This window comes from Pipistrellus hanaki (assembly GCF_964339955.1).
Source record: "Pipistrellus hanaki genome assembly, chromosome: 14".
NCBI lineage: Eukaryota > Metazoa > Chordata > Mammalia > Chiroptera > Vespertilionidae > Pipistrellus > Pipistrellus hanaki.
In genome coordinates this window covers 35,669,735-35,695,986 of record NC_140516.1, presented here as the reverse complement: position 1 = coordinate 35,695,986, position 26,252 = coordinate 35,669,735, and the positions used below count along the sequence as shown (strand labels likewise).

General features: G+C 58.3%; 1 protein-coding gene across 2 annotated transcripts in view; it reads left to right on the top strand.

Moving 5' to 3' along the window:
• Positions 1-26,252, top strand: part of SLIT1 (slit guidance ligand 1) — a 140,425-nt gene that overhangs the window by 89,335 nt on the left and 24,838 nt on the right. For both annotated transcript variants that reach the window (XR_014796751.1, XM_084903500.1), the window contains exons 5-22: positions 9,143-9,214; positions 10,116-10,187; positions 10,899-10,970; positions 11,502-11,665; positions 14,972-15,119; positions 15,572-15,643; positions 16,186-16,257; positions 16,779-16,850; positions 17,534-17,677; positions 18,814-18,977; positions 19,641-19,664; positions 19,801-19,945; positions 21,233-21,307; positions 21,476-21,619; positions 22,141-22,284; positions 22,656-22,822; positions 24,031-24,163; positions 25,703-25,771. Coding sequence is in view for 1 of the 2 variants with exons in the window: in XM_084903500.1 (XP_084759626.1) it covers positions 9,143-9,214; positions 10,116-10,187; positions 10,899-10,970; positions 11,502-11,665; positions 14,972-15,119; positions 15,572-15,643; positions 16,186-16,257; positions 16,779-16,850; positions 17,534-17,677; positions 18,814-18,977; positions 19,641-19,664; positions 19,801-19,945; positions 21,233-21,307; positions 21,476-21,619; positions 22,141-22,284; positions 22,656-22,822; positions 24,031-24,163; positions 25,703-25,771 (1,953 nt within the window). In the remaining variant the exon portion in view is untranslated. The remainder of the gene's footprint in view (positions 1-9,142; positions 9,215-10,115; positions 10,188-10,898; positions 10,971-11,501; positions 11,666-14,971; positions 15,120-15,571; positions 15,644-16,185; positions 16,258-16,778; positions 16,851-17,533; positions 17,678-18,813; positions 18,978-19,640; positions 19,665-19,800; positions 19,946-21,232; positions 21,308-21,475; positions 21,620-22,140; positions 22,285-22,655; positions 22,823-24,030; positions 24,164-25,702; positions 25,772-26,252) is intronic.

Genomic DNA, 26,252 nt, shown 5'->3' with positions numbered 1-26,252 from the left:
TTGAACCCAGGCCACCTGGCTCTTCTCCCAGACCATCTTCTGCCTGGCCAGTGCCTGTCCCCACGGAGGCCTCCTTTGAGGATGCTGGCTTGTCTGGTGGCCCACCATGTGCTCCAGGTGGCCTGACTCTGGCCATCAGGGGAGCAGAGGAGAGGCAGTCAGGGGGGCACACAATGATCAGCAAGGGGACTGGTCCCTTAAGAGAGCAGTCAGGTTCCAGGAGGAACAGCAGGGTTGGGTTCCAAAGAGCAAAGGAAACGGGGCCTGTGGCTGTTGGGAGCAGCCCCCTTCCCCCTCCAGTGTGTGCCTCTGGCACTATTCCCTGGTCTCTTCTGCACACACCCACCCCCTCGCCACAACCCAAACTTGACTCCTGAAGGTGATGAAACAAAGGCACTCACAGGAGAAACACACTGAGAACCAGCCACTCCACGCTGTCATCTGTCTCTCCTGGGACCCTAAGGTTCACTCATGAGGGGATACACCCCCAGGCCCTGCCCTGAGGCTGGCGCTCTAGCTGCACAGTTCAGGGCCCTGTCACCAAGGAGCTCTCCTTCAGGAAGTTGCCTTGAAGGTGACCTAGGGACAGGGCCACACACACGCAGTCCGCCCGCACAGGCAGAGCTGGGGCACCTGGATGCCCTCCTGTGGGCTGGGGCGGGCAGGCAGGGAGGGGTAATGGTGGAATTCCTTTCTCTCCTGGCGGGAGCGGGGATTTGAGGGGAGGCTTGAAGGACAGGCAGAGAGAAAGGAGGGTCTCATCAGACCCCAGGAGCAGCTCAGAGGGTGGGCACCCTGGCATCCCACCCAGGGGTACCGCCAACCTCTCCCCTGGAAGTGGATCCTGTAGCTCCTGGTCACCACAGCCTGGTTCTCACAGGCAGAGTCCCGCTGCCCTGACCCAGCAGGAACGTAGGGAGGGCATGGGTGCTGATGTAGTGGCCACCACTGCTCCCCCTCCTGTGAGGGCCGCCTCTGTTTCCGCCGCAGGTGGCAGGTGAGAGGCTGTTCTTCCCTCTCTCCACCCACTGGGGTTGTCTGTGTCTTAAGTCTCTCCCTATCCCGCACCTCCCTCTCCCCTCCCCTACTCCAGGAATAGGACAGGAGTCAGGGCCTCAGCTCCCTGCTTTGAAATCCTGGCTGGAACAGGGATTATAACCCAGTTTGTCTGAGCTCTGTCTGGGGACAAGAAACATTTGCAAACTTTCCTCTGTGCAATGCAGCTCTTCCCAAACCTCACTATGCTAAGATGCAGATTCTGAGTCAGTAGTGGGGCCAGAAAGCCCATATTTCTGACCGAGTTCCAGGTGACTCAGTGCTGCTGGTCTGGGTGCCAGAGACGTGGGTGCTGAGTCGCCTGCTCTGGGGTCCTGGGCGACCCTCACTGGCAGCAGCAATGCCAGGCTGCCGTGCTGGGTGCCCAGCGTGAGGCACAGCGAGTGTAACTCAATCCTCCTGACTCACTGGGATGCCAGCCTTGTGGAAAGGGGAGACGGAGGTGCAGGTCGCATCCATATCACCAGTGGCTGGGGTTGGAGCCAGCCTTGAGCTGCACCCTCCTGGTTCCCTGTCCTAGATTTTCCACCACCTCCCCCCACCCCCTCCCACACACACCATAGAGCCTCATAAAGACAATTCTAAGATATGAACAATGGTCTGGTCAGTGTGGCTCAGTGGTTGAGCATAGACATATGAACCAGGAGGTCACAGTTTGATTCCTGGTCAGGGCACATGCCCAGGTTGTGGGCTCGATCCCTAGGGGATGGGGGAGGCATGCAGGAGGCAGCCAATCAATGATTTTCTCTTATTGCTGCTTCTATCTCTCCCTCTTCCATCCTCTCTCTGATATAATATATATAGACACATATATAGTATATATGTGTAATGGCAGCTGACTCTGTCAGCCCTACTGAGGATGCCATACAACCTCAGATAAGCCCTCCCCCCCACCGATTATTCTCACTTTACAAGGGGAGACTGGGGCTCCAGGGGCTGGGAAACTTTCATGGGGCCCCTGGCAGGGGGTACATGGCCAGCTGTGTCAGCTCTGGTCCGAGTCTTTAATCCTACAGTCTCAGGACAAGGAAGTCCCAGGTGAGGTGGCCTGGAACAGTGGGGCCACAATGGTTCCTTCCCAGCCAGGCCCTATATTGGGTGGGCTCAGGGTAGCCAGAGACTTGAGGGAACAGGCCCCACTACCACGTGGCTTGTGAGGCAGACAGAGCTGGCCCTGAGCTGTCTGCAGAGCGGAGGCCGAGCAGGCGGCAGGAACCCAGGGCCGAGTCTGGCCTTGGCGAGCACCCAGCAGCCCCGGGCCGAGTTCCCCGCTGATCCGCTTAGAGGCCTGTCTGCCAGCAGGGTCCAATCTGGTTAGAGCGTGAAGGGGGATTAGCAGTGAGAACATGGGGTCCCGACCTCAGCTGCCCAGCCCCGCCTCCCCAGCCCTGGCACTGGCAGAGGCTGGAAGGATTGGCAGAGTGTTCGGGAAGAGGACAGCGGGAGCGGGGTGCCTGGGATGGTGCCCAGCTCAGAGTGTGGGCCAGGCTGCCCCCTTCTCTTCGAGGAAAGGGCCTGGCTGGGGTCTCCAGTGTTCCCAGACTCAGGACCCCCGATCTTGGGTGGTGGAGTTCAGGCTGGGGATCTCGCCTGCAGACCCCTTACTGTAAGCTCCTCGCCCTTTCTTTTCAGAAGAGTCAGTCACTCTCCTCCCACAGGGGCTGCCCACCCCTCCCTGCTGGTGCTGCCGGTGCCACCGCAGCACCACACGAGGACAGCCGGTCACTAAGGTTCTGTGAGGACGCGTGACAGGAAGGGCAGGCGATTATAACAACACAGGCGATTATAACAAGGGCAGGCGATTATAACAACGCAACTATACGCGATTCTCCAGCGCTTCCCTCCCTTTCAGAGCCCCCGTCTCTAAGGGTTTCTTCTCCCAGCCGCACGGCCTGTCCTGACTCCTCGCGTGAGCCAGGAACACGCAGAGGGATGGGGCAGGAGAATCGTGTAAGCATCCGCTTTAGTTCAGTTCAGCTAAACGTCACGGCAAAGTGCCTGGATCAGGGAGACGGTGGGAAGCAACACAGACAGTGTCTGACCGTGGGGGAGATGGATGCTAATGAACCCCAAATCGGTATTGTGTCGCATTCCACACACCAGCATTTCGTTACAATTCTGGATGAGTGCCGAGGCGGGAAAGCACGAGGGTCCTGGAAGCCTCCAGCCAGAGGAAGCGGTCAGCGGTCGGGGTGGTGTTTGTAGACGGAGGTGTGAAGGATGAACAGAGGTTTCCTGGGTGGGAAGTGGAGGAATACTCCAGGCAGGGGTCCTGTGGCAGGAGGATTTGAGGAACCGAAGGGGCCTCTGCATAAGGGAAGGAGCAGGCGGGGGCAGCCTCTCTCTCACTTCAGATCCTGAAAGGTGGGCGCTGCTTCTCACCCCCCTTTTGTTGACAAGGAAACGGAGGCCAAAGTTAAACGACTCGCCTAAGACCGTGTGAGTTAAGAGGGGGAGGCGGGGCCTGTTGAACCCACGTCGTTATTGGGACACTCAGCTGCGGGCTTCCTCCCTCACACCCTGGCCTCAGCGGGTGCTTCCCGGGCCGGCCGTGTCAGCACTCCCCAGCAACGGTGAGCGGCCCAGGGCCTCGTCTCTCTCCAGCCTGTCCTCGCTCCGGGAGTCTGCTGTTCGAGGGCCTGCCCGGGCCTCCCTTCTGAGCCTCTGTCCGGGCCCTTCTCTGACCCCTGGCCGGGACCAGGCCACTAGCTGCTGTCCTTCCAGCTCTGGACTCTCCCTCCTCCAGGATGGCCTCTCTCAGTGTCTCTTGTTCTGCCCGGACACACCCACCCTGGTCACACTCCTCACTTCAGGACCTGTGACAAGGCCACCACGTTTGAGAAAGATGCAGGGGGCTCAAGCCTGGGAAAACGTGATGGGAAAAGATGTGCATCGCGCCTTTTAGGTTTTCGTGCCACCTGGGTGAAAATGGAGATGAGAAACTTTATTTGAATGGTTTGGGAAACAGAACAATTGTTGACCAAATAGGACATCAACTGGGGCAGGAAAAAAAAACAAAACAAAAAAAAACGGTGCTGGTGGTGGATAGCTTTGTTTTGGGTTGTGATGTAGCTGGGAGGACATCCAAGTCCAGGGAAAGCTTCTGGCGCCCCCTAGAGGGAACACTGGGAACAACGGAACCTTAGGAAAGCCTTGGGCTGGCTGTTTAAGGCAGCACAAAAGCCAGCGTTTCTTAAATTTTGCCAAAATGGAGGGGGAAGGATAAAAGCTTAACTACATGGACTCAATCTTCTCCAAAGCATGGCATGGTATGTATTTTTATTCCCATTTCACGCATAGAGAAACCATAGCTCTCAGATGCATAACTTCCTGCGGCTCATGGCTGGTAGAAACAGGAGTGGAACCCAGGGCTTCCTCATTGTAGAGTCAGCCTCTCCCCACCCCCACCCCTTCCTGCTGCCAGCATGTTGCATTTTTCTCAGGTTTCCAAGGCTCCCCTGATTTCCTCAGTTTCCTTCACTCATTTAAACAATGTGAGCTGCTCAGGGCTGTGGCCTCGCCTGGCGCTGGGCCTGAGGTCCCCAGGTCAGCTCAGCTCTGCCCCCACCCTGGACCCTCCCCTCTTGCGCTGGCTCTCAGTGTATTGCTGTGTACACAGGGGCAGCGTCTTTCCTCCGTAAGCTTTGGTGCCCCAGAGCGATGTCTAAAAAGCCGTCAGACACACCCACCTCTGCTCTAACCTGTCCTTTTCTCTGGCCTGCAAGGCGTTTGCCTGCTAACACCTATCCGCCTCGTCTCCCGGCAAACCCAGCTGCTCCTAGAGCATGCCAGAGTCCACCATCATGTCTCCTGCCTCCACCGGCTGCTCCTGCCCCTCCCTCCCCACTTAGCGCCTGGTGTGAGTTTTTATGGAATTGCTTTTGCTGAACTGTACTTTGATGTGATGCTATTATAAGAAGCAGACACTTGAAATCCATTTATTATAAGGATCTAGTGTTATTGATTAGGCCACATTGTCACGTTTAATAAAGACCCCTGGGGAAATTCTTGTCTCATTGTAAGTGCACCAAATAGCTATCCTTTGCAATGGGTCCTTTCACATTTATACATCTATTGAGGGTGCTACCAACCGCCCGGTTTCCCCTCTACGCATGGGCTCCCAGAAAGCCTAGCGCCCGGGCCCCGCTCGGAGCTGGCAGGGGCGTGGGTCGCCTGGTGCTGCATTGTTGGCATCTACCATTGATTTTCCTTCTTCTCTTTGTCCCACTTTTCACTCCTGCTCTCCTGCTGTTTTATAAATCCCTATAAGCCACCTCAAAGCCTTTCTGGAACACGGTTGGCCTAAATCAATAAACCGATCGATACCAATAGAAAACCTTCCTCGCAGGGTTGTGGTGAGGATTAAATGGAATAATGGATGTGAGTGCAGCCCCAAGTTCCCTCCCAGGCGCGGTCGAAGGGCCAGCTGCCAGCTGGGGCCACGGCGAGGGTCCCGCTGGCGGTTTCCACCCCCGTGCAGCCTCCGTCTTCCTTGGTCTCTAGACATCTCTGGGCCACTGCCCTTCCTGCCTTTGTCATGCCCTCACCACATGTCTCCGCTCCCTGTGGGAGGAGCAGGAGGGTAGCTGTGTCTGTTCTCTCTCATCCCACTCCGCCCAGAAGTCATACTGTCAGCAATGGGCCCCCTTCCCTCCCCATCCCTGGGATCTCAAATGCTCTAAGGGCCTCCCTTGCCATGCCTTGGAGTAGTTGGCATGTGGTGGGCACGCACTGGTGAGGAGACTAAGAGATGAACCGGTGAGGAGACTAAGAGATGATCTGGTCCAGCCTCTGCATTTGACAAATGAGGAAACTGAGGTCCAAAGAGGGAAGTGATGGGGCTATGTCCCTAACACATTTCAGCTCCTTCTTGCCAAGTCTAAGCATTGGGCTGCTCTCCTCAAAATCTCCAAGGAGATCCTCACGCCTCAGGTCAGGACCACGCTCGCCAGCACAGCTTCTAAGCCCCTCTCCTGAGTCCTTTCCACAAGGCACCCCTGTTTTGGTCACTGGTTGTTGGGTAACCAAGTACCTCAACATAGAGTGGCCCCAAAGAACAATAAACATCGGTTGTCTCACAGTCTCTGTCGGTGGCTGGGTGGTTCTTGCTTGGGGACTTCTAGGAGCTTGCAGTCGTGATGTGGGTTGGGGCCGTGTCTTGGTCTGTTTGGGCTGCTGTGATAAGAGTTCCATAACTTGGGCAGCTTGTCACGGTTCCAGAAGATGGGAAGTCCAGGACCCCGGTGGCGACAGATACAGCGTTTGGTGAGGGTTTGCTTCCTGGCTGGGTCCACCCGTGGCGGGAGGGGCCGAGGAGCTCTCTCAGAACTCTTTTGTGAGAACTCTAACCCCATTCACAGGGGGCTCGTCCTCCATGACCTAAGCACCCCCTAAAGCCCCCACGTCCATTGGGCATTAGGATTTCAACACCTGAATTTGGGGGCGGGGACACAAGCATGGAGACCGCAGCAGGCAGCAGCATCTGCCAGCGTGCTGAGGCTGGGGAGCCCGCTCCCGCAAGGACTCGCCCACGTGGCTGGCTCGCCGGTGCTGGCTGCTGGCCGGAGGCCTCAGTGCTCTGCATGCGGGCCTCTGCTTGTGTCCCGGTGGCATTGAGGCCGGCCTCTCCCAGGGAGAGTGATCTGAGAGAGAGTACAGAGGGAGCTGTGTGAAAGGGTCTTTTATGATCTAGTCACCGAAATTGCCCGCCACTTCTGTCACGTTCTCTTCTTTAGGAGTGAGGTCCTGAATCCCACCCACAGTGCAGGGGAGAATTAAGCTCCGTCTTTTGAAGATGGAGCATGTCAAAGAATTTGTGGACATCATTTCAAACCACCCCAAGGCTCCCATCGGCACACCCCAGCCATGTCAAACTGTGTGCTGCTGCCCCAGCCCACCTGCCTCCCTCCGTCCCGCCTCTGGGCTTTCACACACGCTGTTCCCGCTGTGTAGCATGCGCTTCCCTGGTTTCCCTTTCCTGTCTGGTAAACTCTGACTTCCTTTCCAGGACCCGCTTCAGAGCTCCTCTCCTCTCCTCTCCCCCAGGTGGAGCTGGCCACTTGCTTCTCTGAGCTCGCTCATCTCTTTGGAAATACTGCCCTTCCCGGGACGAGATGATTGTAGGCGGGAGTGTACGTCTTGGTAGTGTCCCCAGCAGGTGGTCAGCTGTCCCCACACAGGCTGAGTGAGGGAATGGGGATTCCGTTCTCTGCTTTTCCGTGTGTCCTCCGAGGACTCTGTGCATTGCGTGACCTCTGCTTGCGTGAGCCCAGCGGTCACCGAGCGTGGCGGTGCTCCATCAAGGCCGGTTTGCGTCCCTGGGGGGCTCCCGCATCTGCCTTGGCCCTGGTTACAGTGACCGTGAGCCCTGAGTGCGGGCCACCTCATTGACTTCTGTGGCTCGCTCCCAGGGAAGTGATTTACCTGTCAGATTACTCTGCCCAGCATCGCGTGGAAGAAGAGGGAGAGAACAAGCCCTCAGACCAAGGGAACGATAGAGCCAGCATGGGCTGTGCGGCCGTGGCGGTAATAACTTGCCTACCACGAGGGAACCGTGCTGGCCCATAGACGCGCAGCCAGGACCTGGGGAGCCGGGACTCGAGCCGGCCCTCCTGGGCTCAGGGCCATGTGCACTCTGCTGTGGGCTTTCTGCTTTGTTGTCTCAGCAGAAAAACCCAGACAGAAGGAGGGAAGCCCCACTAGTTCAGGGGACAGTGGTAGGGGGTAGGGGCTTGGAGGGGGGTCACGTTCCCAGGGCTTGCAGTGGAGCCTGAGGCTCATGTGGTGAATGGCTGATGGGAAGGAGATGGTTGAGGCCTGAGACCTGGCCCAGGAGAAGGGCCAGAGGGTCTGGGGGCTGCCTGACATTGAGTCCCACGTCAGGACAGTCATCCCTGGCTGCAGTGTCTGGCGCAGGGCTCTCTGCAGGCTGCCTGGGTCCCCGTCCTGGTCACTCTTGGGTAAACTATTTAGGTTATCTCCTCTGCAAAGTGGGAGCTGGCTCCCCCTCCAGGCCTGCTGTGCAAGGGGAAGCTCGGGGACCTGACTTCCCGGGTTCACCTCCTGAGGCCGCCACCTGCCAGCTGTGTTCTCTTAAAGGAGCTGCTTAACTTCTCTGCGCCTCCCTTTGCTCCTGGTGAAGTGGGGGTGGGCACAGCCTTTCCCCACGGGCAGCGTGAGGGGCAGGTGCACTCACACATGGAGGTGCTGGGCAGTGCGGCTCGGGGACACACGCTCAGAACACAATGGCAGTTGGCGCCACTGCCGTGGGAAGGGAAGGGACGTCTGTAAAGGTCTGTAGCGAAGAGGTCGAGAAAGGGAGGGAGACACAGGTGGACGGTGCCAGAGGCCCCGTCTCGCCAGAGGAGCTGGAGGAAGGGTCCAGAGCTGGCCTGGGCTCGCACAGGCCAGAGATTTGCAATGCCTCCTCCCTCACGTCAGGACATTAATGGGGGGAAGGGGTGATAAAATCCTCAGTGATCGGAGGGCAGGGACGTGGCCCTGCAGCCCCGAGGCCAGCGTGCTCTAGTCCCCGTGGGGACTCTGGTCCGTGTGGTGGCTCTGCTGCCTGCAGTCCTGAGAGTGAGGGATCTGGAGTCAGACCCAGCCTGGAGTTCAGACCTGGGGGCCACCTACTGGCGGGTTATCTGGGGCCAGAGGTGCACTCACCACAGGTCCCAGGGTGGCTGTGGGCCCCTCAGGAAGCCCGCCTCTCCTTTGCCATCGCCTTTGCATCCCTGGAGGGTGCCCCAGAGGCTGAGCTGACCCCTGTGAGTGTGGGGGGAGGCAGGTTGGGATCTGGCAGAGCTGGTCAGCCATGCCCCACGCTTCTCCCTCCATTTGCAACCCCTTTGCCCAGAGGATGGGAGGTGGCTGGCACCGAGCTCCAGTTCATTCATTCATTCATTCATTCATTCATTCAAATGCTTACCAAGGAGGAGTTTTTGTGTGTCAGGCACTGTCCCAGGGCCCGGGATGCCGCTGTGACTGGTCCCACTGTGTGGCCCCCTCCGCTCCCTGACTCACCAGGGTCCTCTGGAGAAGCCTCTTCTGACCAGTGTTTCTTCCTCTGGCTCGACCCTCACAGGGACCTGAGTGAGAACGCCATCCAGGCTATCCCCAGGAAGGCTTTCCGTGGAGCTACGGACCTCAAAAACCTGTGAGTACAGGCCTGGGCGGAGAGGGACGGGGCCACGGGGCCGCCCCGAGCCCGGAGCCCAGGCAGCCAAGGAGCTGGTCTCTGGTCTGAGGGGGCAGTGCCAGCATGGTTTTCTGGAACGACCTGGAGTGGGAGGAGACGGCCAGCCCTGGAGGGCTGTGGGCTGTTAGGGTGATGTTCTCGGTCCATTTGAACGGACAGTCTCCGTGCCCTTGCCCTTCGGGAGATTGGGAGAGCTGGGCTTGAATATCCTCTTTCAGGCACTCGTTGTATAAGCTGCTGCAAGTCCGTTAGCTTCCGAAGCCTCGCTATATGGTGTTGTGAAATGAGGGTGTCACACTTACTTCACAGGCTTGTTTTGAGGCTTAAAGGAGATGTGCAAATGCCTGGTGTGCTTGTCTCTCCCGACACCCCCGGGTCCCCACCTGTGCCTGTAGCAGCCGTTGGTAATTGACCACCGCGTTCTTTCCCAAGGAGCCCGGGTCCCGGCTTCAGTGTGTTCTGAGAGCGGCGCTCCGGGCAGCCACAGCGAGTCAGCCCCCTGGGCCTCGGGGCTGGACTCTGCCTCGGGCTTTGGCTGCCACAGCTTCTGTGATAGACTCACTCCCCAGCTACCAGCACCTTCTCGGTGGTCTCCTCAGTGGGGTGGGTGCCTGCGCCCCAGGAGAGAGGCAAGGTTAGGTAGAGGAATCGGAGAGAACTCTGATTTACATTTATCGCTTTAACAAAAAAGTAGGGGATCACTTAAGCCCTTACTGCCTACTGTTCGGGTGGACACATGTGCACTGGACAGAGGAGGGGCCTGGCCCTTTAACAGAAAACGGAATGAGTGCCTGGTAAGGACGTGTGGACGCTGCTCTCAGCGACGTGCCGGCTCTTCACACCTCCCTGTGCTCCACAGGCAGCTGGACAAGAACCACATCAGCTGCATCGAGGAGGGCGCTTTCCGGGCCCTGCGGGGGCTGGAGGTGCTGTAAGTAGCACACGGGAGGGAAGCAGAGGCTCGGGGAGTCTGGGGCGAGTTGGGCCGACGCAGGCAGCGGGCGGGGGGTCAGGCAGCAGGCGGGGGGCTCAGGCAGTGGGTAGGGGCTCAGGCAGCGGGTTGGGGGCTCAGGCAGCGGGCGGGGGGTCAGGCAGCAGGCGGGGGGCTCAGGCAGTGGGTAGGGGCTCAGGCAGCGGGTTGGGGGCTCAGGCAGTGGGCGGGGGGCTCAGGCATGGGTGGGGCCTCGAGAGCACAGGAGGCAGGAGACCTGGGAGGTGTTGCTGGGCTCCAGGACGCCTGCTCGTGGGTCATCGTGCCCACAGGAGCATGACCCAGGTTCACCTGCTTATGAGGCCACCCAGGGCCATGGCGGCGTCTTCCAGGAGCTTCCGACACATGTCTGTCTAAACCCCGCCCTTCTTTAAGCCAGCCCACACATGCGCCTGCCCCTCTCCTGGCTCTTCCTGGCCTCCCAGCCTCCCAGCTGCTCAGGGCTTTTCCTGACCGCAGCTCTGTGTCTCTTTCCCTGACCGTGACTCTGTGTCTCCCGCTCGTTGGCATAGGCCCCGCCCCCAGTCCAGCCCAGAGCTGGCCCAGCTTGAGGGTGGACCATGGAACAGTGTTTGTCAGGGAGAAGCCCTGCTCTCCCTCCCACTAAGCTCCTGCCTGACAGACGCTAACGGACTCTGGTTTCCCCACCAGGACCCTGAACAACAACAACATCACCACCATCCCCGTGTCCAGCTTCAACCACATGCCCAAGCTGCGGACCTTGTGAGTCAGTCAGCCCGGGGGCCGGGAGGACAGCCCCAAGCCGGCGGTGCCCGGCACTGGGGAGCGGGGCACAGGCTCCCGCAGGCAGGGGAGGGGGCTCCTTCTTGCACCCCCAGTGTCAGCCAGGGTGAGCTAATTGGGGTTGGGGTCAGGGGAGGTAATCCGAAAGGAAAGGAGGCTGAGTGTCATTTATATTTGATTTTTCCTTGGAAAACCAATAATTTCTTTTTTTGTTCTTGAAAATGAGTTATGTGACTTGGGTCTGTATGAGTTCAGGGAGGTGAACCAGGCAAAAATCCAGTCCAGGGGTGCCCTGAGCATGCTAGGAGGGAAGGGGTGGCGGCTGGGAGTTAGTTGCCTGCTGCTGCCCCCAGTCCCCAGGTTGGAGCTGCGGGCTGACTGTGCATGGACTGGGCTTGGTCAAGCGCAGTATGGGCCTCGGCCCCTCCTGGGTAGAGGGCTCCCACTCTGTGGCCGGGGTCTGGGGGCCCCAGGTGAGCATGGGTTGTGAGCGTCCCTGTCTCCCTGCAGCCGCCTGCACTCCAACCACCTGTTCTGCGACTGCCACCTGGCCTGGCTCTCGCAATGGCTGAGGCAGCGGCCCACCATCGGGCTCTTCACCCAGTGCTCGGGCCCCGCCGGCCTGCGGGGCCTCAACGTGGCTGAGGTCCAGAAGAGCGAGTTCAGCTGCTCAGGTGGGTGCAGGCCCAACTGCCCATCTCCACTGCCCACCACCTACCTCCACCTAACGCTCCCCCATTGCTTCCTGTCACCACCACACGTTGACGTCTGGCACATCCATCACCTCCTGTCCTCCTCAACCACCTTCTAGACCACCCACCCTCTCCTTCTGCACCAGTTTTCTGTTCCCATCCACCACCTGTCTCTAGTCACCCCCTCCTTCCTTTACCCATCATGGTCTGTCTTTATCTGTCACTTCCTGTGTCCACCCATCTCCCCCTGGTGTCCATCCATTATCTCCTGTTCTCACTGTGACTCCACACATCATCTCTTGCCTTCACTCCCTTGTCCATCCTGCCACAGCATCTTCCCTTCCTGTCCCCCACTACCTCCTCCCACATTGTCCCTTTCTGTCCCCCCTCCTGTCCCTCCCCCTTTCCCTCCCCTACCCTCCTACCCCCTCTCCTCCTCCTATTGCCCCCCTTCCCTCCTGACTGCCTTGTCTGAAAAGTCATTGAAGTGGCCCGTCCAGCCTCAGCTGTGAGAGCCCCTGCCTGCCCACCCTACTTCCTTTCTAGCCCCGTCCGTCTCCACCTGCAGCCAGAAGGACCTGAAAGGACCCCCACGTCTGGGCAGGTCACTGGGCGAGTCCAAACTGTCCTCAAGCTCAGTGAGGCCCGGGAAGTCATCTCAGCTGTCCCTTGTCACTCAGTGTGCCCCAGCTGGGCCCGCCTGGGCCTCTTCCTGGAGCAGGTGCCTCCCACCCCAGCCTTCTCACAGGCTGGACCTGTTGGCACCCCCTCCCGCCTTGTTGTTGCCTGACCCCTGGCACACGGACTATGTGGCCATGGTTTCTGACCCCAGCCCCAGCACGCCGCCTGTGCTCCGCACAGAGAGATGCTCAAGAAAGGCTTGCTGGGTGCATGAATGGTTCAGATTCCCAACAGAGGATGGGGGCTGCCTGTTTCTCCCAAACCAGGGACTGAGCCCGCCAGCCATTAGAGCTCTGAGGGAGAAGCGTGTACTGGGCCCGGCTGCCTCTCCTCTGAGTGAGGCTCCCCTCCCCCACAGCACTGGCAGCGTGTGTGTGTGTGTGTGTGTGTGTGTGTGTGTACACAAGAATATGAGTGTGGCTCAGTGGTTGAGCGTCAACCTATGAACCAGGTTAGATTCCCAGTTAGGACATATGCCCAGGTTCCGGATTTCTGGTAGGGAAGCGTGCAGGAAGCAGCTGATCAATGATTCTTTTTTATTATTATTATTAAATATATTTTATTGATTTTTTACAGAGAGGGATAGAGAGCTAGAAACATCGATGAGAGAGAAACATCAACCAGCTGCCTCCTGCACACCCCCTACTGGGGATGTGCCCGCAACAAGGTACATGCCCTGGACCGGAATCAAACCGGAGTCTGAAGGCTGACGCTCTATCCACTGAGCCAAACAGGTTTCGGCCATCAATGATTCTTTCTCACCATTGATGTTTCTCTCTCTCTCCTTACCTCTCTGAAATCAATATATACACACACATATACATTTGTGTGTGTGTGTGTGTGTGTGTGTGTGTGTGTGTGTGAATGTGAGGGTGCATGTGGAGAGAGTGTATGACTGTATGTGTGAGTTTGTGCATGTTAATCCACATTATTAACCAGTAACCTCTCTCTTACTCAGGGCATGGTTAGGCAGGTGAGCCCAGCAGTGAGCGTATGACTGTGTGAGTTTGTGCGTGTGTGAGCATGTGAGGGTGACTATGACTGTGAGTGTGAGTGTGTGTATAGGTGTGTGAATGGGTGAGCGTGTGAGTGTGTGTGCACATCTGGGTATGCACTCGTGTGAGGAGCGTCAGACTGATGCGCCCCTCTGAGTAACTGCAGCTGCTTCAGGTTTTAGGAGGAGTGGATACTTCACCGGGACAATTATTTTGAAATGAAACCTTTTTCTCTGCATTTGAATACCTTGGTTTCTATATTCAGGCATTCCTCCCTCCCCTCCCTCTTCCCTACCCCCGGTCTGTTCACCTGGCGACCCCTCTCCTGAGAAGGAGCTGACACAATTTGCCAGAGGCCCTCATGTCTTCGTCTTTTCTGATCTTGGTGCCCACCCTTCAGGGGAGCCAAGCAGGGGACAGAGGTGAAATCGCTGGTGGGAGTGTAAATTGGCTCAGCCACTGCGCACAACTGTTCAGCAGAAGCTACGACAGCCCAGCATATGTCTACCCGCGACCCTGCAACTCCTGCTAGGTGTGCACATATGCTCTGCCAACACACATGTCCCAAAATAAAAAATATCCCTCTGTTCAGTCACTGCGGCAGTCACACACACACACACACACACACACACTCACACACGTGTCCAAAAATACTCACAGCAGCTCAGAGATGGAGACACCTCACATGTCCATCAACCAGCGAGTGGATTAACTAATTATGACTCATCTGTGCAATAGAATACAAGTCATAGTTAAAAAAAAACACACAAAAAAACACATACACAACAAAGCACCTACTGATACAGACACAAGGTCAAAGATTTTATAGTGAGCAAACGAAGCCAGACATGAGAACCTGCTGTCTGATTTCGTTACGTGAAGTCCACCAACTGGCAGGACAAACCTGCTGGGTCTCAGAACAACGGTTACCTCGGGGAACAGGGAGACGAGCCTCCGTGGGTGATAGAAATGTTACACATTTGGGGGACAGTTCTGTGGGCATATTCATAAGGAGAAATCAGCTAGCTATCCACTGAAGACAATACCCTGTATATAACTTACACTTCAGTTACAGTAATTCATCAGACACCGGATTTCATCCTAGTTTCAGCACCTATCAGCTGTGTGAGTTTCCACAAATTCATTGATATCCAGGACTCTGTCTTCTCGCCTGTAAAATGGGCACAATAGTATCATGCTCCTCCAAGGCTGAGCAGTTAGATTAAAGGAGATACTACCGCATGTGACACGGAGTGAGTGCCAGGCAAGCAGAGTCCTTGTCATCCTTTGATGATGGATGGGGAGACGTAGGCTCAAAAGCGCTGAGTGACTCGGACGAGAACCTGTGGCTTCAGAATTCCGGCTGGGATTTCCCGGCATCGCAATCACACTTCCGCGCAGCACAGTCGGGTCGAGATTCAAGTTCAGCAAACATCTAGCAAGGTCCTCGCTGTGCCAGATGCCCACAAGGTTACACGGGAGTTCTTGGTGATCTCTGGTTCATCGTCCTCCAGGGAAGCACCATGTGCCCCGTCCCTACTCATCCGTCAGTACCTCAGGAGGGAGGTGCTGACCCGAGACACCCTGAGGTCACAGCCCACTGTTCCCGCAGGCCAGGGGGAGGCAGGGCACGTGCCCTCCTGCACCCTCTCCTCCGGCTCCTGCCCGGCCATGTGCTCCTGCAGCAACGGCATTGTGGATTGCCGTGGCAAAGGCCTGACCGCCATCCCTGCCAACCTGCCCGAGACCATGACGGAGATGTGAGTAAGGGCGGGGCAGGCACGGGGCACGGGTGCTGGGGCTGTGCCAGGCTCTGGTGGTCCAGGGAAGAGCCGGAGTGGATGCCACCCCAGGGCTTGCTTCAAGGTCCTTCAGTGCAGATGGAGAAGTCGGTGCCTTGGCTGGCCGGGCTCTCTGCCAGGCTGGGCAATGCTGGAGGGCTGGGAGGGGGTGTTCCTCTGTGGTCCCCTTCCAGCAGGGTGTCTGCTGGGACTGGTTTCTTAGTGTTAGCATCCTCTGTGGGCCCCTTCCAGCCATGGCAGCCTGGGAAAATGGAGCTCACATCTGCCTATGCCCGCCCGCCGACTCCAGACAGTGGTTGGGAGCAGGGCAGGGGGACAAAGGGCATGGCTGGGCAGGTGAGCCCAGTCGGCAGCAGCCCAGACTGGGGCGAGCTGACTGGGGGGCTCTCCTCTGTGCTCTCTGCCCGCAGCCGCCTGGAGCTCAACGGGATCAAGTCCATCCCCCCGGGAGCCTTCTCTCCCTACAGAAAGCTGCGGAGGATGTGAGCGCCTCCCACTGCTTCCTGGGCGTCAGCAGGGGCGGGAGGGAGACCCCGGACCTGGCAGGCCACAGCCCCGGGCAGGCCCTGCCTCTGCCTCTGGGCAAGCTGCTGCCCGGCTGTCCTGCCCCCGAGGTGGCTCCTCTGTGAGGTGGGATGGCAGTGGTGTGACCGCCTTGCAGGCTTGTCCTGAGGGCTACATGTTGGGCCCGAGTCTGGCATCTGGTCAGACTATCATCCTTCCATTTCAGCGCGGGCGCCAATAGGAGGCGCCATGGACATGAGAGGGGATGTCGGGGACAGCTGGGAGGTGGGGGGAAGCTGTCAGGACAGACCCAGGCTGGAGTGTCCCATCTGTGCATGACCTGGCACTGCACAGGGACAGTGGCTGTGGGTTTTCCCGATGGGTGGGAGAAGGGGCCCCTCACCTTTCTAATTTCCAAGCAGCCCCTGCCCTCCCATGGCGCCTGGGAGGGGCAGGGGATCAGGCCCAGCGTGGTGGCCGCTGAGGGGTTCAGCCGCCCTCTCTCTCACTCACTGTGCAGAGACCTGAGCAACAACCAGATCGCAGAGATTGCGCCCGATGCCTTCCAGGGCCTCCGCTCCCTGAACTCACTGTGAGTAGCAGAGCCAAGGCTCCTGCCCGGGGTCTCCCAAGGAGGCCGGCAGGGCCAGAAGCCCCTCCGGTGGGTGCTGGAGAGAGAGCACAGCCCCAACCCTCCCGGGTTTCCGCTCGGCTGCAAAGTCCAGGGTCACTATGCCCAGCATCCCCTTCCTTGCTGGTGGACCCTCTGCAGCTGGGAGAGGAGGAGGGACTCAAGGACTGAATGAATGGAAAAGCAGGCAGAGCTGTTGCCCTGGCGACTGTGCTGCTCTCCCCACAACAGTGAAGGACTTTTTTTTTAAAATGCTACGGGACGTGGGACAAATTGTTAAAGATCGGGACTGTCTGGTCACCTTAACCCCATCTATTGAAAAAAATCCGCATCATTAACCGGTACACCTAGTAAGAACAGGGGACGCTTTCTTAATCACTCTACTGCCATCTGCTGGCCATTGGTTATAACAAACCTCCTACGGTGGCACCCAGCCTTGTGGGCTGCCCTCTGACTCTGCCCTTCTGCTGCCTTTTCTCCAGGGTCCTCTATGGGAACAAGATCACGGACCTCCCGCGGGGTGTGTTTGGAGGCCTGTACAACCTACAGCTCCTGTAAGGACCCAGCGGGTGGTTGCTTGGGTGGGGCCCTGGGAGGGAGCCGGGATTCCTCTGGCCTTCCAGTGGGGCCTTTTGGACCTCTGGGGTGTGGGCCTCACTGGAGCAAGGAGCTTGGAGGATGGCAGAGGCAGTAGGACTGTGAGAGGTTTGGGGCTCTGCAGAGACCAGGGAGGCGACGCGGACGGATGGCAGGAGGCCTGAATGAGAGGCTGCTGCGATGCAGGCTGGCCTGAGGAGGTCAGCGTGGCCGAGGAGCGCTACCCACCACCGGGGTCACCCAGGCCGGCTCAGCCTCCTCGAACCGTGCGAGTCCAAGCAAGGGCTCTCTCTCAGGACCGAGGAGGCACGGCGCCCATCGCAGCTGCCTGGAGCCCCGGGGGACTGGGGGACGGAGGAGGAGGCTCCCACGGCCTTCGGGAGGCAGCTTGGCCCCTGTGCTCTCTGGTTCCCGGGGCTGCCAGGGGCACTCTAGCAGTTCCCTGAAGGAGAAGAGGGGGTGTCTCAGCGGTCGCTGTGCACGGAGGAGGCAGGCAGAGGTCTCCGCTCCTCTGCGTGGAGCGGGCCCCCAGAGGGCAGATCCCCGGTGCCTGCGTGGCGCCCAGGAAGGTGCCCAGGACATGTCGGTGAGTCTGAGGCTGTGCCTTCCCCTCACCACGGGGCCCTGGCTCTGCCCACAGGCTCCTGAATGCCAACAAGATCAACTGCATCCGGCCGGATGCCTTCCAGGACCTGCAGAACCTCTCGCTTCTCTCCCTGTACGACAACAAGATCCAGAGCCTGGCCAAGGGCACCTTCACCTCCCTGCGGGCCATCCAGACCCTGTGAGTGCCCTCTGCCCCCCCCCCCCCCCCACCCAGCGGAGGGACCTAGGCCGCAGGGGTCTTCAAACTACTGCCCGCAGGCCACATGCGGCCCGCAGAGGAGTCTGATCCGGCCCGCCAGGTTTTTTGGGCAGTGAGCGCAGCCGAGGTGTTACAGTAGGAATTAGTAGTTCATATAGTCCGGCCCTCCAGCTCTCTGAGGGACCGTGATCTGGCCCCCACTTTAAAAAGTTTGAGGACCCCTGACCTAGGGGGAGGTAACAGCCTCCTGGCACAACGACCTGTCTTGACCTGTGCCTTTTTCTCACCAGAATCATCTCTTAGGGAGGAAAGAGCCCAGGGTTAGACAGTCCTGGGTTCAAACCCCAGCTATGCCTCCTATTGGCCGTGTGACTCCGGGCAAGTTAACTTGCTCCTCTGGGCCTCAGTTTACTTATTCATAAAATGAGGATATCATCTTCATAAGGTTGTTCTGGGATTAAAGGGGATGTTTGTATAGAGCTTAGCATATTGTAAATGCTTCTTAGATGCTGGCGACAGTTAATAATAATAGTAATAATAATAATAATGTCCACTGATTCCAAGGCACACGTTGTTTCCACATTAACAGCTCTGAAATTGGGGTGCACTGCAACGTGGACGGCGTATCATTTAATTGACGTTTTGTTCTATTTTGAATAATACATAAAATAAAATCACGTCTTGCAATTGATCATGTCTTAAATCAGGTAAAATCTAGTCAGGGCAATGGCGATTAAAAATTAGAGAGCATTGGCACTAGGAATTTGTTTTAGTCTTTTGTTACAGAATACTAGTGGCCCAGTGCATGTAATTCATGCCCCAGGGCAGAGGGAGGGCACATGAGAGCAGGAGCGGGAACAGGGGGGCGGGCGGGGAGTGTGGCCGGGACAGCTGGGGGCCCCAGAGCTGCCGAGCCCCTCCTCCCTGTGACGCTGGGCAGGACTTCTCGGAGAGTGGTGGGCGCCCCCAGGCCGTGCCCCGGCTGGTGGGCACGTTTCCCCAGGGCCGGCCCGGGCTTCAGGCTGAGAGCCAGCGGACAGGCCTCACTCATCCAGGTGGAGGCCAGCGCAGATCGGGCGCCCTAGCCCTGACCTCTGACCTGCCCCTCTGGACAGGCACCTGGCCCAGAACCCTTTCATCTGCGACTGTAACCTCAAGTGGCTGGCGGACTTCCTGCGCGCCAACCCCATCGAGACTAGCGGGGCCCGCTGCGCCAGCCCCGGGCGCCTGGCCAACAAGCGCATCGGGCAGATCAAGAGCAAGAAGTTCCGGTGCTCAGGTGCCCGCCCCCCCCCCTCCCCGTCTGTCCACAGTTCGCCGCCGGACCCAGATGCTTCCTCGCGGGCTCTAGGGCGAGGGCCCCAAACTGGAGGACTCAGACAAGGCCCAGGTCCTCTCCCCCCAGGCCCGTTCTCTTGGGCCACATTCAGCCTCCTAAGACCCTCCGAGGCCCGGGACCCTCCCCGTGAGAGATCGGCCTCCTCCGGGTTCGGAGGCAGCAGAAACGGCCTCCGGTGGGGGACAGGGTGGAGCAGGCGCAGGGAGGGTAGCAGGGGCAGGGGCAAGTGAGGGGTGCGGGGCACTGGGGGCTTCACGGCTCGGCTCAGTGGTGGACTGGGAACAGGGAGGCTGGCGGGGGGTGTGGCAGGGACAGCTGAGACCAGGGTGGGTCAGCTTCGGAGCCTGGATCTGGTCGGAGGCCTGATGCCCCATCCCCATCTTGTGCCAGCGCCCGGGAGAGTTCCCATGGCTTTGGCACTCCCTGAGAGGGTTAACTGGGCGTGGTGCTGTCCCGGCATTGGCCTGGGCTGGGCAAAGGGGCCCTGATCTGGGACCCCAGCCTTGTTCCTGGGCTGCGTTTGGCTCGGCAGTGGGCCTGGGGCCTGGGCTTTCTTGCAAGTCCTGGGCGATCCCACTAACGTCCTGGTGTTTCCCTTTGCAGCCAAAGAGCAGTACTTCATTCCAGGTGGGAAAGCGGGGGAGCCAGGGGCCGCCTGGGTGGGACGGTGGCTGTGGGTGGGCAGGAGGCAGGGGCGGAGGGCTGAGGGGGCTGGATGAGCCTGTCCCAGGCCCTCAGCCCGGCCCCTGCCATCCCCCTGCAGGCACGGAGGATTACCAGCTGAACAGCGAGTGCAACAGCGACGTGGTCTGTCCCCACAAGTGCCGCTGTGAGGCCGGTGTGGCCGAGTGCTCCAGCCTGAGGCTCACCAAGATCCCGGAGCGCATCCCCCAGTCCACCACCGAGCTGTGAGCCCCCAGCCCCCCGCACCCCTCCCTCGCCCCCTGGCCCTGCTCCCCTCCCTGCACCTTCCCCAGGTTTCCCTCTGGTTGGGCTCTCTTTGGGGGCCGCTGGAGACCCAGCATGACAGCCGCTGGCTTTGCAGGAAGCAGCCCCTGTGGCCCCTTTGCTCTGACTCACAGCCCTGCTCCCTCCTGAAGCTTTTCTGGCCTCCAGCGCAGGTCACCTGCCTGAGCCGGGGGTGCCTTCTCCCAAGGATGCTCTGGCCATTTGGGTAAGGTGATCAGATGTCCCGCTTTTGGCGGGACAGTCCCAATTTTTAACAATTTGTCCCGTGGCGTTTTTAAAAAGTTGGGACGTCTGGTCACCTTACATTTGGGGAACATGATTTTATTAGCTGAAGTTGGGGCTTACGCTGTCCTTTATTTCTTTTCTCTGTCTAAACATATACATTGGCGCACACATATAGACGTCCCTCAAAAGGTATACACACATGGAATCATCATAAAGGTGGTGTTTCTTTTTAAAAATATATTTTATTGATTTTTTACAGAGAGGAAGGGAGAGAGAGTTAGAAACATGTGTGAGAGAGAAACATCGATTCAGCTCCCTCTTGCATACCCCCTACTGGGTATGTGCCCGCAACCAACGTACATGCCCTTGACCGGAATCGAACCTGGGACCCTTCAGTCCGCAGGCCGATGTTCTATCCACTGAGCCAAACCTGTTAGGACAAGGCGGTGTTTCTTAAAATACATTCTATTTTCAAAATTGAGCCGTCAGCTGTTAAAGTATGTCTATATAGGTATTTTTAAAATATATTTTATTGATTTTTTTACAGAGAGGAAGAGAGAGGGATAGAGAGTTAGAAACATCGATGAGAGAGAAACATCCATCAGCTGCCTCTTGCACACCCCCCACTGGGGATGTGCCCGCAACCAAGGCACATGCCCTTGACCGGAATCGAACCTGGGACCTTTCAGTCCACAGGCTGACGCTCTATCCACTGAGCCAAACCAGTTTCGGCTGTCTATATTTTTTGGGGACACCCTGCACATGCAGGAGCATGGATACGTACACACATGCCATTTATGTGTGTAAATGTTCATAGCACTTTTTACGTTAAAAATATCCCCATGCACAGCCTCCCTTCTCCCAGCTCCCGCCCTCGGCCGGGCCTTCCTTTGAAACAGGGCCCGTTTGCCTGGCAGATTCTCCGGGGGTCCCTTTGTCTGGAGGACATTTCCATGTCTGTCCTTTGCGGGGGTGTAAGTGCCCTTGGTTGCCTCTTCCAGGCGGTTGAACAACAATGAGATCTCCCTCCTGGAGGCCACGGGCGTGTTTAAAAAGCTCACCCACCTGAAGAAAATGTGAGTTGCCCGTTGGCGGGAAGGGTGCGGTCGGGACCTGGCCTGGGTGGAGAAGGAAGAAGGTTCTGGGTTGGGGCGCTCCCATGGGGCTCCTGCGCACGGGGATGGGGTGTAGGAAGGGGGTTTGGGTGCTGAGCTCCCTCCTCCTCCCGCCACCTCCTCTCCCAGCAACCTGAGCAACAACAAGGTGTCGGAGATCGAGGACGGGGCCTTCGAGGGCGCGGCCTCCGTGAGCGAGCTGCACCTCACCGCCAACCAGCTGGAGTCCATCCGCAGCGGCATGTTCCGAGGCCTGGACGGCCTGCGGACCCTGTGAGCGTGCGGGCGGGCGCGGGGGGGGACCCTGTGAGCGTGTGGGCGGGGGCGGGGAGCTGGGGGGAACGTCAGGGGCAGAAGCCGGCGTGTGGGTGTCTGCATTGCAGGGAAAGGAAGCCCTGGCCGGTTTGGCTCAGGGGATAGAGCGGGCAGGTGCTGGCGTGGGGCCGGGGGACAGGCTCCAGAGGTCTATGGGCACGCTAACACGCAAAGCATCTAAGTTTGGAGGCCACCGAGGGCTTTGGCTGAAGAGGACAGGACTGGGGTTGGGTTTGAGGAAGGTCTCTCTGGTGATGGGGGGGGGGGGGGTGGGGGCGGGCCCCAGGAGTGAGGAGAGGCTGTGGGGAGGCCATGCGGGCGGAGGCAGAGGAGGGCACTGCTGAGGCGGAGGGTCTGGAGGGGGCGCTGGTGCTGGGGCTCAGTGCCTCCCAGGGTGAATCTGTGAACGCGCTGGTGGTGGCCAGTGCACCCCTCGGGCACATGGCCCAGGGCACAGTGCAGGCACCCCCCCCCCCCAGGATGCTGAGGAACAACCGCATCAGCTGCATCCACAACGACAGCTTCACCGGCCTGCGCAACGTCCGCCTCCTCTCGCTGTACGACAACCAGATCGCCACCATCTCCCCTGGCGCCTTCGACACACTGCAGGCCCTGTCCACGCTGTAAGTCCGCCTGGGCCCCGCGGCCCTCCGCCTGGGCCCCGCGGCCCTTCCGCCCGGGCCCCGATGTCAGCACTGCCCCTGGGAGCCGCCCTCCCGCCCTCCTGGGGCCATCTCCCTGCTGTTACTTTAAAGAACAAACACAGGGTGGGTGTGGGCCCCAAGGTTTGTGGAGACCCGGGGCTCACCAGGCTGGAAGGCAGGTGCTGTGAGGGGCCGGATGGACAGGCTCCAGAGGCCTGTGGGCCAGTGGGTGGCTGTCGGCTGGGGGAGTGTGGGTGGCTGTGGACAGTGCGGGATGGGCAGGAGGGGGCTCTGCTGGGACAGCCAAGACGGGCGGAGGTCTGCGTGGCCACACAAGCTGTCTCTTCCAGAAACCTCCTGGCCAATCCTTTCAACTGCAACTGCCGGCTGGCCTGGCTGGGCGACTGGCTGCGGAGGAGGAAGATCGTGACCGGGAACCCGAGGTGCCAGAACCCGGACTTCCTGCGGCAGATCCCCCTGCAGGACGTGGCCTTCCCTGACTTCCGGTGTGAGGAAGGTAACTCGGACGCCCCCCCCCCCCCTCTTCCCAGGGAGGCGGGAGAGAGGGAGAGGTAGGCCAGGCCAGAGGGAGGGGAGTGGCGGGCAGTGCCCTGTTACAGGTCCTTGAGAGGAGAGGTCAGTGGAAGGCAGGCTCTGTTGCTGGGGAGGAGCAAGGGGCAGGGAGGCAGCTCTTAGTGCTGCAGCCACTCTACCCTGCCTGGAGGTGTTTTGTGTGATATAAGAGCAATCGTATGCTTATTGTTTTAAAAATGGAAAAATCTACACTAATAAAAGAAAAAGATGCAAAAATGACCGTACCTTCACGACGCCCACCAGCCAATCAGGAGTGGGTATGCAAACTAACCCGACAAAGATGGCAGGTTAATCTGCATATGCAGGCGCCAAGCAGCCAGGGGTGGGATGCAGGTGTCCTGCACTGCCCCAGCCGCTCGGGGCCTCTGGGCAGCGTGGGAAGGCGGGAAGGTGGCTCCAGGCCGGAGCGAAGGTGGTGCCAGCAGCCAGGGGAAGAAAGGCCCCTTCTTGCACAAATCTTTGTGCATCAGGCCTCTAGTATGGATAATAAAAAAGAAAGTAAACATTACCCATCATCTGTCTTTTAAAGTCCCTCTTAACATGTTAGTGGATGTTCTTGATATAAGTACATTCAACCCAGAGGCCTGCCTCCTGGCTGTTCCAGTGCTGCAGGCTTACGGGTTCACTCTGTCCGTGGTACAGAGCCCACCTTGCTCCTAACTGGTCTCCAGGCCTGAGCAAGTTCGTTAACCTCTCCAGATCTCAGTCAAGGAGAGATCCACCCATTCCACGGATCTATTGGGAGGGCTCCTGTGTGCCAGGCCCCGCTCTGGGCACTGGGCTCCGTCCGTGAACAAAGAAGAGGGGTGAGAGTGGCACTCCTTACTGCCCTGCGGAGGAGACTGTGTTCCCTGGTGACTAGCACAGAGTAGGTGCTCAAGAAAACGTGTGGCTGCCATCCTCTTGTCTGCTGTGCCCAGGGTCGCCTTGGGTCCAAGGCAGAAGAGATCGATCAGAGACCTGTATTAACCTCAAAGCAGGTCCAAAGGGCTTTGTCCCTGGTGGGGGCGGGGCACAGCCAAGAGGAGACTTTACAGCACCTGAGGGAGGGTCAGAGGCTCCCCACAGAGGGCCCTGGGCACAGGAGGCACTAAGGAGGCCCGGCCCTCACTGACGTGGCTTCTTCCCCAGGCCCGGAGGAGGGGGGCTGCCTGCCCCGCCCCCAGTGCCCCCAGGAGTGCGCCTGCCTGGACACCGTGGTCCGATGCAGCAACAAGCACCTCCAGGGCCTGCCCAAGGGCATCCCCAAGAACGTCACGGAGCTGTGAGTAGCCCCCGCTGCTGCTGGGGAAGGTGGCCGGGCAGGTGGCAGCTGACTAGCAGCCTGGACGTAGGGCCTGCAGCAGATTCTTTCCCAAAATCGGGACTGTTTTAAAACGCCGCGGGACGGGGGACAAATTGTTAAAAATCGGGACTGTCCCGCCAAAAGCGGGATGTCTGGTCACCTCACATGGAGAGCCCGGCTCCTTCAACAGGCACTTCCCAGGGGAAGGCTCTGATCAACGCCCAGCTCGACCTGTCCCCTGGGACTGTCCCCTCGGGGCCTCCGTAGCCGAGCTTTTCCTCATGGGGAGAGCATAAGATTTTCATTTTATTCTTCCATTACCAACAAGGCTGACTGTTTCTTCACACACACACACACATCACACACACACACACACATACACTCACACACATACACACACCACACACACACACACACACACACTCACACACCACACACACACACACCACACACATACACACACACACACCACACAAAAACACACACCACACACACACAAACACACACACATACACACGCCACACACACACACACACACACTCACACACATACACACTACACACACATACACACATACACACCACACACACTCACACACATACACACTACACACACACACACACATATTCACACACATACACACCACACACACACACACACACACACACACCCCAACCACTGCAGTCTTTGTCCAGTGACTTGCCCACCTCGTCTCCTGCCCAGTTTTCTGTCGCAGTGTCAGAGCCCCAGCTTTCTCCTGGGTGCCTCATAGCCACGCTGAGGATGCTGGGAAAGCCACTTGGCTTCCTCAGGCTCAGTGTGCCAGCTGTACCACGGGGCTCTTGGTGTGTTGAAGGGCTGCCGAGCAGATCCAATGAGATGGGGGGCTGGTCACCATGACGGGTCAGGGTGAGGCAGCACTGAGGTTGCTCCTCCGGAAGCTGAGGCCATCGAAGGGCTGCAGTGGGCGAGGGTCCTGTGCAGGGAGCCTGGCTGGGGTGTCGGCAGCCAGCCTTGGGTCACTGCTTAGTGAGGACGGCTGGTGGCAGTGATGGTGGGGGAGGAAGGGCAGGCTTGAAGCTTCTTGAATCCCAATCTCTACCCGTTGGGGAAGTTTTAGGAGAAGTTTTGGTGGCCTTGGCTTTATGGACTATGACGTGAGTGCCAATGTATAGAGTGGGCCCCAGAAGGCTGGCAGGGCAGAAGGCAGCTTCCCAGGAGCCCAGGAATGAACACTGGCAGTGCCCACAGGTGGGGAGGAGGCGAGCGGGCGAGACAGGCGAGCGGAAAGGGAGCCAAAGGAGGCTTCACGTCTCCGTGGCTGTTACCAGGTTTTTTGGGTGGCACCTGCCCAAAATGCAAAAAGATTTATGTGTTTTCTCCTCCAGTTAGCAATTCAGGGCCCTTGATGGTCTACAAGTAGGAGAGAAAGCGAGTGAGGAGGCCTGGCTGCAGGGAAAGGTCCTCCCAGCATGGGGCGGCAGAGATGCGCGCTAACTGTTGTGTCTTCTCCTGTAGCTACTTGGACGGGAACCAGTTCACGCTGGTTCCGGGACAGCTGTCCACCTACAAGTACCTGCAGCTGGTGTGAGTACCCAGGTGGCGTGAGGACCCCAGACCTGCCTCGGAGGGCAGGCGGGCCATCGGCATCTGACCCTTGGCTCCAGCTTTGCTGGAATTCCCTACAGACCCCACTTATGGCAGTTTCCGGGTTTTGTTTTGTTTTGTTTTGTTTTGTTTTTAATTTTTCACTCCTTCCTTCTGGAACATCTGTGCATAGAGCCGTTCTGCCACCTAGTGGTCATTATCTGGAATTGCATTGTTCCACATGCAATTCCTATCAGCCTTCTAAGCTGATAATTATTGTTAACGCTGGTCAGCTTTGCAAAGGTAGGAGGCAGGCAGAAGCAGAGGGTTATGGGAAATTTCTCAGTCCGACCTAAGCCCCCAAACCAAATATGAAATATGGGAGCTATAAATAAGTATCTGTTACTAAATTTTTCTTTAGACTAACATCTGTTTTTCTGTGTGACTTTATGAAAAAATATAAGATAAATCTCAGGCCCTA